Raw genomic sequence first — 11,289 nt, 5'->3', positions numbered from 1 at the left:
TGGTGAACATTTGTGTCAAGTTTCCTTGAAATCCTTCTAGGGTTCAAGAGTTACAGAGCGGACACGAAACAAACTGATATGACCTTTGACTCCTAAGTGTGACCTTGACCTTGAAGCAAGACATCAAAAACATGCTCTCTGCACGTTGTCTCGGTGTGGTGAATATTTGTGTTAAGTTTCATTGAAATCCTTACAGAGCGGACACGAAATTGCTAACGGACAGACAGATGGACGGACGGACACCAGCGTCATAACATAATATAATACGTCCCTTCGGGCGTATAAAAATGGGTCCTTTTGTTTCGTTTTAAAGTCATTGTATTACTATTACTTTTTAGGTGAACTTGACCTAGTTAGTATTTTGATAAAAACAAGGATAAAGAAACAGTAGAAAATGTCATGTATGAATGAAAGGCCACTGGAATGAAACTAAAAATAATCGTTGTTTTCGTTGTTATAAATTTATAGAACATAATTATTGCATTTTTTCACATTTGTTTCACAGATCTACTTTTCATTTTGATAAGATTATTTGCGTTTTCAGACTAAGAAAATGTGGTTCAGTCATTGTTTTTAAAGCTTTGTTATCAATAAAAGAAATTTAATGCAAGTTGAACTTGATATAGTGATACATGTCAATAAAGGGAGCTGAATAGCACGACTACTAAATAATGATGCAGCTATCTCCCTTTGTGTGTTACGAATTTTCAATTTTTAGGCAGGCGATTTTTCGCCGGACTATTATAACCATAAATCGAGATTCCACAAAGTTCAACAGGTGCTGAGACTGACAACGCAAAATATAATTTCATGCGCAATTCAAATAGTTGGTCACGTTTATCAGTTTTGCCATAGAGTGTTCAAACATGTTATAATAATGTTTTATGTTTTCTAACGGTAAATACTTGAAAGATAACATTAGAAAATATTAAATAATGATGGTAAATTAATTCGCCCCTATGAATGAAATGTCCGTATGAATGGAACTTTTTCGTAACTCAAAACTGTTGACCGCTTCGTTATAGATTATGACCCCGGTCTATAAATAGCTCATTAAACAAACGCTGGTTCCAAAAAACAATTGTCGATATGAGTTATACTGCACATTATTCGACGATCACATGGAAAATAAGAAATATGAAATATCAATTAAAATGAATCTTTGGTGATTTGAGTTATGTCAGGCCTAATATTTAGGGCTAAAGATTTGCTATAGGTACTATGGGACGTAACCGCTGCGTGGAATTGCCACAGTAACCTGAGAAGAAACAAATGACCTCATTCTACGAGTTGTATACCTAAACAGCGTACATGCTGTATTTTGCTACAGAAATTATGTTTACATTTGCAATACAAACTATAATGTTATTTGATTTAATTTAGGTGTTTTTTTTTTTGCGATTTTGATACCAAATTCGTTTTAGAAACATTCTGACGAATGCTGAAAGATAAGATATTGTAAAAAAAGTGCTTTGTCACCAATTTGCTTAAGGTGTGGGGGCGTAGATGTAAGCGATTTTTGTTTCAACACACTTTTTCAAGATAGTGCACCCGTAATGGGAATGTTTGACAATTGCATTAACTTGATACAGTCCTGAAGTTAACATTGTTTCGCAATGTGTTGCATTTTTAAACGACTTTTACCGTGTCGTTGTTGCCTGTTTGTTCTTTATATTTGCTAATTTTGTATAAATTATGTTTTTTCCTCCAGCTGAAACAGAGACAAATTTCAAAGTGATAGCCATTGCGCAAAACGATCGAAGAGAATTCATTTTACCAAGTATTTTTCTAAATGAAACCTCAAAGTATTGCGAAACAATTATAAAACACAAAATAAAATTGTCGATAACAATTTTTCTGGGGAGCTTCGAGTAGAAGGATTAAATCGGACAGAAATAAAGCTCCAGCTATTAAAAATTATGGCCTTGCTCTCTGCATTCAAAAAGAACCATAGCGCAGAAGCTAAACCTACCTATATTTCTTCCAAACTTTGTAAACTAAAGAATAAATGCAAAATCAAGAACTTTTCAAAATGTTACTAAGAATTTTCAAAGATGTCTAAACATTCACCCTTCGGGTTAAATTCATTTTAAACAGCGCGGAATGGCGAATCAAATGACAAATTTCCGCTTTTCTACGACAAATCAATGATAATAAGTCTTGAAAAGAACCGTTTATCTTACTTGAAAAAGGAAATATAATGAACAGTTTGGTCCTACGCCTTCCTGAAAAATTAGTTAGAATAGTCTTATGGTAGGAATTGAATACTCTTCAAAAAAGGAGGTATACTATTATGGGTCCGTCAATTTTCCTAACCATCGTATTAGGGAAGGAACAGAACTAGACCATAATCATTAACAGTCCGGCTTGCAGCGGGGTTCGAGCCCAAAATTTCCCTCATACTGACAAGAGAATCGCCTCATCTGATCAGTGTTCATACATTCATACATGATGTGTGTGCGCGTGCGTGCGTGCGTGCGTGTGTGTGTGTGTGGAGGGGGTTGCATATCGACGCATAATTGTTGTGTTTGTTACCTTTATATTTTATCTGATATTATTTCCCTCAATGTTTATTATTGCTTCTTTATAAACATATATAAACGGTTATGGCACGCCAATTGTCCAATAATTGTGAACCCAGGTTCACTGTCGAAAAACTAGGATTAACCAATCAATAAACTAGCTTCTTCGAACGTAAAACTAGGTTTTTCGAGTACTTACCCATATATGTTCGGGCGTAAACCAGGGTCCACGAGTATAAAACATAGTTTACGAATGTGAACATATGTTAACGATCGAGAACTTAGGTTTACGACCGTAAACATAGGTTCACGCTCGTGAACATAGGATAATGACCAAAATCATAGTTTTGTTAAAGAAACCAAGTTTATCGAACATAAACCTAGGTTCACGTTCGTAAACTATGGTTCACGCTCGTAAACCCAAGTTCATGGAGGTAAACATAGATTCACGTCCGTAAACAATGGTTCTCGGCAATCCAATTATACAATAATTACATTGATTTCTTGGTCGAAAAAATAGGATTATCGAATACTAACATATATTTTCGAGCGAAAACATAGGATAACGGGCGTAAACCATTGTTTACGCTCTTGAACCCATGTTTATGTTCGATAAACTAGGTTTCTCGATTGAACTTGGGTGTATAAACGTGCTCTATGTTTACGAGAGTGAACTATGGTTTACGACGTTATCCTATGTTTTTGCTCGAAAGAATAGGTTTGCATGTTTTTAGGTTCGGAAAACCTAGTTTATTCATCGTTAATCCTAGTTTTTTTTTAGAACTGGGACGATTACTCAGTTTATCGGATCCGATTCGATTACTAGGTAAAACCGGTTTCAATTTTGCAAAACCGGTAATCGCTCTCAAACAATATACGTCACAAGTCGTACTCTATACATTTCTTTAATCAACATATAGATCCGCAGTCTATTTCCGCTAAAAAACATCAACTGAACATAATAGTCTCGGATTTGCCTGTCGTGATATATGTAAAATAAAATACACCAAAATATGACTTATTAATTATTACACTGCTTGCAAACTTAAGTCGGTAACTTTCTAGTGAAGTCAGCTACTTGAAGTACCTTGAATCGGTCGTCAGGAAAGAAAACAGCGTTTTCAATATGGCGGCCGATTAACCGGTTCGATTCGATTTAAAAAAAAAAATGATTAACCGGTTTCAAAATTTTGAAATCGTCCCAGCCCTAGTTTTTTTCGTCTGTGAACATGGGTTCATGTAATTATTGGACAATGTTCATACATGTCACGTCCGTAAACTATGGTCCACGACCATAAACCTAGGATCACGATCGTAAACAGGGGTTCACGTTCGTAAACGCAGGTTCACGCTCGTAAATATAGGTTCACGGCCGTAAACCCATGTTCACGCCTGAAATTCAGATTTGATTTTTTAATCCTAATATATCGACTGTAAACCATGGTTTACATTTGATAAACTAGGTTTCTCGAATAAACTATGAATTTCGGCCGTTATCCCATGTTGGTTGATTGAATTACGTTCTCGGAATCTCACTTTTTTGTAAGATATTAATGTTTGCGGTTTCAGATTCCCAAGTGAGAATTATGTGTCATTTGTCTTACAAATTATGTCTCCAATGAAGCAAACACAATGTATTTTTTTCACCATCTATAGTCTGTAATATCCTATCACAACCTTACTAGTTAATCAAGATGGTTCATCACAACAATACCCTATGCTCGCCTTAGTTTGGTATGGAAACCCCATAATGTCTTAGATTTTGCAAACATCTTTCCCGCACAGTTTTCATCCAGTGTTTTGTGGTAGTCAGCCTTTCTGTACTTTGATTTAAAAAGGAAACGATATCGACTGAACTAATGCGGTTACTTTTACATGTAATAAGTTATGAGGCTTAGTGGAAATACAAGCAGACGAACCAAAACCCTATCATTTTTTTGTATAACTGTCTGCCATTTTATATTTAGTTTGTATATATTTTTTAACCTTTTTACAATCTAAGAAATAAGTGTAATACATTATCATTGTAGATCTATTAATAAGAATGCTTTCAGTGAGGATATGAATAACATTTAGTAATAGCTGTAGTAAATAAAAGGTCTTGTAACATTAACCATTTCCGACTAAACCAAATAGAATGATTACACGTTGCAGTTGATCAAAAATAAGACAAATGTAGTCTTCAATTTTTTAAAATAAATCTGCATGGACAAACAATTCATCTCGTAATCATTCAACGATTCTGTAAAACTGCACAAACAAGAACAAAGAAATGTCAAGGCTTATAGCTTTTCTTCGTCTTTAGTTAGATTTTGTTTATTGAAAAATGTATCATATGTAAAGATGAATTTGAATTTTTTAGGTACCATCTCTACATTTGCGACTTTCAAATGTCATTTCTACGCCTACGAATGAATGATAATTGGTTCGTTGTTTTTCAGTATTTCAGTTATGTAACGGCAGGCAGTTAACCTAACCAGTGTTCTTGGATTCTGTACCAGTACAAACCTGTTCTCCGCAAATAACTGCCAGTTTCCCCGCATGAATCAGAGGTGGAGGACGAATGATTTCAGACACAATGTCTTATATCAAATCGTCACGGAGAACATACGCCCCGCACAGGGCTCGAACTTGCGACCTGCGCTCTCCCTCTTGAGCTAAGCGGTCGGACACTCCATGATCGATGCAATACAGGTAAATGTGCTATATCGTTATATAAGTATGTTTTGTGATGAAACAAATCTGTTCAATGTTCATGATGTAATGTCTTTGTTACAGTATGCATTATATTTTGTATACATCCTGTTTGGCGCCATATAACCTATACTGTGTTGGTGCGCCTTAAAACCCAAATAAATAAATAAACATGCAAATTCGATGAATTGGTATCCCCCGCCGAAAGGGTTTGTGGTGGGGAATGGCAAAAAAATATATCCGGCAAAAAGTTAAGGATGTTAATAAAAAGCAAATAAATTCTTTAGTCAAAATCAGTTTAACAGAAAACAAATGTTTAATTAAAGAGTACATAATAAATGTGTGATACTTTGATCCTGACTAAAGATTTGTTTTGGGTTTAACACCGTTTTTCAATAGTATTTCAGTCATGTAACGGTGGGCAGTTAACCTAACCGGTGTTCCTGGATTCTATACCAGTACAAACCTGTTCTCCGCAAGTAACTGCCAACTTCCCCACATGAATCAAAGGTGGAGGACTTATGATTTCAGACACAATGCCGTTTATCAAATAGTCACGGAGAACATACGCCCCGCCCGAGGATCGAACACACGATCCTGCAATCCGTAGACCAACGCTCTTACCTACTGAGCTAAGCGGGCGGGTCCCTGACTAAAGAATTTATTTTGAATGGGATATGTTTACTGTAATAAGCTTAGCTTTTAAAATTAAATGCAGTTAATTGAAATGTGAGCTTTAAGTTTAACTGGAATGAAATATTGTCTTTGAGTGGTTTGGCACCAGTGTTGCTGTTTAACATGTACATTTGAACTTAAAAGAACAGATGTCCTTAAGAGAACACAATCAAGTAAGATATCTTGAACATGACTGAGGGCAAGGTTTGTGCAGTCACAACTTAAGATGTTGAAGGTTTGAACATTTTTTTTAAAAAAGAAAAGGAATGGAAATATATATAGATATATGTATATATTTATTTTTTAGGCGGTGTGGTGGGGCTGCGTGGGAACGGGTAAGGAAACAAAATTTCACATGTTAATTACATTAATATTGATGGAAAATTAAAAATGAAAAAAAAAAAATGGGTGAAGTGGGGTGGGGGCAAGTGGGTGGACCAGGTGTGGGTGCACAACTTCACATGTTTATAATAAATGTTCATAGAAAAGAATGAAAGAAATTTAATGAAATTCTGCCAAATGGTAAGATTGTTATTTACAAATATGTGGATTTTTAGACAATTAAAGGGCAATAACTCTGAAGTTACGAAAGAAATCCGTATGAAATTGTGTGTGCACAACCACATTATAGTGTTCTAAATTATGTTCAAGTTTCAAAGTTCAAGGTCAAATATATCAAAAGTTATGATGCAGAAATTGCCATATCTATAGTACCCTATATAGTTAACACTAGAAACTTCTAAGGGCCATAACTCAGGTGTCACTTGGGCAATCTGACTGAAACTTGATGGGCCCCACAACCTCATAGTGGTGAACATGTATATGAAGTTTGTTTGAAAAAAAATCTAAAAGAAGGAATGATTTTTTTTTGTGGGGGGTGGGGGGGGGGCGGGGGGGGGGGGGGGGGGGGGGGAGGGGGGGGGGGGGTGATCAAGGTAAGGGGGTGACCAGGTGTGGGTACACAACTTCACATGTTTACAATAAATGTTCATGGAAAAGAATGAAAGAAATTTAATGAAATTCTACCAAATGGTAAGTTTGTTATGTACAAATATGTGGATTTTTATACAATTAAAGGGCAATAACTCTTAATTTACATATAAATCCGAACGAAATTATGTGTAGATCTAAATTGTGTTTAAGTTTCATAGTTCTAGGTCAAATATATCAAAAGTTATGATGCAGAAATTGCCATATTTATAGTACCCTATATAGTTAACACTAACTCTGGTGTTAATAGGGCAATCTGACTGAAACTTGACGGGCCGCAAGAACTCATAGTGATGAACACGTACGTGAAGTTTTATATAAATATTACCAACCATTTCTTAGATATGGCTCCGGAAGGACGGACGGACAACACCACAACTATATCCCTCCGACTTTCGTCGGGGGATAATAAATATTATGTACACATTATCGGCGTGTCTAATATGACCAAAACTGGTCACAATGATTAACGGCATAATATCTCGGCCGAGTTTGATAACCAGCTGAATACTCTAAGTCTTTGGAGTTATTACCCCAAACTACTTGAAATTGCGAAAAATGAGTGTCTCTCTAACATGACCAGTTCTCATCTAATGTTCAAAGAGTGCTCTAGAGTGTTAACAAGCTTCCCCTTTGATTTGACCTGGTGACCTAGTTTTTGATCCCAGATGACCCAATATCGAACTCGCCCAAGATTCTATTAAGGGTAACATTCTGACCAAGTTTCATTAAGATTGGGCCAAAAATGTGACCTCTAGAGTGTTAACAAGCTTTTCCTTTGATTTGACGTGACCTAGTTTTTGACCCCAGATGACCCACTATCGAACTTGCTAAGACTTTATTGAGGGTAACATTCTGACCAAGTTTCATTAAGATTGGGCCAAAAATGTGACCTCTAGAGTGTTAACAGTCAAATTGTTGACGACGGACGACTGACGGACGGACGACTGACACAGGGTGATCACAAAGGCTCACCTTTGCTAAAAACAGAAACAATCAAGCTTAAGATCTGCCTTGGTACACATGTGATTACCTTGATACGCGTTTGGTAACATTGACACGCATGCTGTTACCTTGATACGCGTATGAATACCATGATATGCATATGGCTACCTTGATACGCATCTGATTACATTGATACGCATGTCATTAACTTAAAACACATTTGGTTTTATTGATACGCTTGTGATAACCTTAATACGTATGTTATTACCTTGATACGCATGCGATTACCTTGATAAACATGCGATTAACTTGATACGCATGTGGCAAATTTAAAAGACGTGTCATTTTCTAGGTACACTTGTGACTGTCTTGATACACAAGCCATTACAATGACAGATCTTGATACAGACGTTATTACCTTGAAACATGTGAGACTACCTAGATACACATGTCATTACCGTGATTGGCAATTAATCTGATACACGTTTAATTACATTGATACCCATCTGATTACCTTGATACGCATGTCAGTTGTTTCCAATGGTAGAGAAGTCCATTTGTACATTTCTGTTCAATGATTTCTCCGTTTGTACACTGTATAAACATATTACACTCTGTTGGGTGAGGAAAATACATGCCATCATATTCCGCACAAGGGTCCCAAGAATAAACTGTAAATAGAAGCATTTCTAAATACAGCGATGCATATGGAAAAGTGTGGAAAAAGACAATCATGGAAAAAGACAAAATGCCAGTGTTTGAGTCTCTCCTCAAATCTTTTCTGTGTGTTAATCCTTTTTATTGAACACATTGCCATTAAACAAGTACTTATTCCAATGATTCGACCCCAAACTATGTTTCAAGTTGAATATTCATCCAATTGGTTATAGAGAATATGTAAATATGTTGAGAAGAAAAGTAAAGACTTTCATTCGTTAATTAGCAAGAATATTTATTTTATAACATATACTATTTACTTAGCAATAAAGAAATTAGTCTGTTATTTCCTTCAAGCGCGGAATAGAAAAAATCGATATTACTGGTTAATTATGAAAGAAGCAGTGGTATATTTGACATTTTAAACCCATCTGCAAGTATGGAACGCCGGAACAGTCTTATGTTAGACGAATACGAGGTATCTTCTTTATTTAAAATAGTATCTTCTCAAGATGTCTTGTTAATTACTGTGTTATCACGTTGACTTGCAACGCTATCATGTCTAACGTATGTACTATTTTGTCAGAGGGACGTATTATTTTGTTAAACAACCATCCTATTTTCTTATAGCATCAGGCTGTCATGCCCATTGAACATGCTATCTTGTCAGAGTGACGTACTATTTTGTTAAACGACCATCCTATTTTCTCAAAGTAACATGCTATCATGACACCATGTTGTACACTATCTTGTCAGAGTGACGTATTATTCTGTTAAACGACCAATCTCTTTTCTCAAAGTAACTTACTATCATGTATAGTGAACATACTATCTTGTCAGAGTGACGTACCATTTGTTAAACGACCACCCTATTTTCTCAAAAGTAATATGCTACGTCACTCTGACAAGATAGCATGTTCCCTGGACATGCCAGCTTGTTACTTTGAGAAAATAGGATGGTCGTTTAACAGAAGAGTGCGTCACTCTGACAAGATAGTATGTTCACTGGACATGATAGCATGTTGCTTTAAGACAATAGGATGGGTGTTTAGTAAAATAATATGTCACTCTGAAAAGATAATATATACACTGGCAATGACAGCATAGGATGGTCGTTTAACAAAGTAGCAAGTCTCTCTGAAAAGATAATATATACACTGGACATGATAAAAAATAGAATGGTCGTTTAACAAAATAGTACGTCAGTCTGACAAGATAGTATGTTCACTGGACATGATAGCATTTGCTTTAAGAATAGCATTGCAAGTCAACATGATAACACAGTAATTAACAATAGATAACAGGATCTTGAGAAAATACTACTCTAAATTAAGAAGATACCTCGTATTCGTCTAACATAAGACAGCTCCGGTGTTCCATATGCAAGTGCTTGTAATGTGAAATTGTTGATGCAATACCTGTAAAGCATACCGACTCATAGAATCTGGTGTTAGATGACTACGTGAAAAATTGCATCTGTTGTTGATTCGGATCACGATATTTCGATCTTACATAAAAACAAACAAATACATATCTATAATGTTGAATGCTTTATGGTTAAATATATCACGTTCCTGAATTAATGATATGAGCCGCGCATGAGAAAACCAACATAGTGCGTTTGCGACCAGCATGGATCCAGACCAGTCTACGGCTTCTCTAATTACAATAGGCTTTGAAAGCAAACAGCATGGATCGTGGCCAGACTGCGCGGAATCGCAGGCTGGTCTGGATCCATGCTGGTCGCAAATGCACTATGTTGGTTTTCTCATGGTGCAGCTCAATTGTATAGTAAACAAATGTTACTAAATTTAGCTGTGGTAAAATGATGTTTACCAGGTTGGTCGGCAGGTGGTTTCTTCTTTCTTGAAGGTTTTGGGGGAGATGTTTTTGGAGTTGGTTTTATTATCGGTGTTCTCGTTCTTAATGTAGGCTTTTTCGTTGTCACCTCCTCGACATTGCCTGAAAATGTTGAGTTCTATCAGCAAATCAACAAAAAAATAGTTTCATGATACAGAACCTTTTTCACCAGTTCAAATCATATGTCTTAAATTTTAACACTTCTATAAAACTTCTAAACTAAACTTAAACGCAAAATCAATATACTGCTATAGATGATGAATAAAAAATTCTTTCTACAACTTTGGTATATTACTCATAATGAAAAGTAATGTTAAATCTACATCGGGTAGTCTGGGTGCATTGAAGAGATGTTATTATTCTGTAGTATATGTAAAATACACACCTTGATTTCTATTGGTTGTAATAAAAAGCTTTGTAGTAGTTGTTGGTGTGTTAACACTTTTCTTGTTGAAAGTTTCTGGTTCCAACTTCCGGTCCATCTTGACTTCTACAGTATCTAACTCTAGAGCAAACTTGTCAACGACTGCAAGTTGTGTAGTCATGTTTGTTACTGTGGTAGCTGATGATTCTATGACTTCTACTATTTGCGAGGACGTCGCTTCCTCTTCCATGAAGAATAACGTAAAATTTATATAGGAATTCCTGAAGAAAAACCAAAAAGGCTTTGTAGTATTGAACTTCTATATTCGGCTTAAACAAGAAAATATCTTTATCACTTAATACAATGGTATCACGCTTCAAGAACATTACCTATTGTTTATTTTTCCACGAATTCCGTAACAAAATTGTCGTAAACTGCGGCTTAACCCATTTTTTACGTTCTTTTTTTTTCCCTTGACACATGCGTATTTCTTATATATTATGTTTTACATGTAGCTTGGCGGCAAACAAATACATTTTACCGAAAAGTAATGTCCATTCATAATAATCTCATTCGAACATC

General features: G+C 35.7%; 1 protein-coding gene across 1 annotated transcript; it reads right to left on the bottom strand.

Annotated features, from left to right (window-relative positions):
• Positions 1 to 8,336: 8,336 nt before the first annotated feature.
• On the bottom strand, positions 8,337 to 11,009 carry LOC123554073 (uncharacterized). Its single transcript, XM_053547237.1, has 3 exons — positions 10,729 to 11,009; positions 10,320 to 10,445; positions 8,337 to 8,497 (listed from the first exon to the last, which is right to left on the bottom strand). The coding sequence occupies exons 1-3, from the start codon at positions 10,955 to 10,957 to the stop codon at positions 8,337 to 8,339; spliced, it is 516 nt and encodes a 171-aa protein (XP_053403212.1). The 5' UTR covers positions 10,958 to 11,009.
• Between the last annotated feature and the right edge of the window lie 280 nt (positions 11,010 to 11,289).

The sequence above is a fragment of the Mercenaria mercenaria genome, chromosome 7 (genome assembly GCF_021730395.1).
Source record: "Mercenaria mercenaria strain notata chromosome 7, MADL_Memer_1, whole genome shotgun sequence".
NCBI lineage: Eukaryota > Metazoa > Mollusca > Bivalvia > Venerida > Veneridae > Mercenaria > Mercenaria mercenaria.
This window is presented reverse-complemented; position numbering and strand designations above follow the sequence as displayed.

What these genes read in the sequence shown, in the direction of transcription:
- LOC123554073 (XM_053547237.1), bottom strand. Translation starts at nt 10,957, where the DNA reads ATGGAAGAGGAAGCGACGTCCTCGCAAATAGTAGAAGTCATAGAATCA. An exon ending in TACAACCAATAGAAATCAAG is followed by an intron (nt 10,446 to 10,728) that starts GTGTGTATTTTA and finishes CAACATTTTCAG; the next exon opens with GCAATGTCGAGGAGGTGACA. An exon ending in ACCACCTGCCGACCAACCTG is followed by an intron (nt 8,498 to 10,319) that starts GTAAACATCATT and finishes TTCTATTTACAG; the next exon opens with TTTATTCTTGGGACCCTTGT.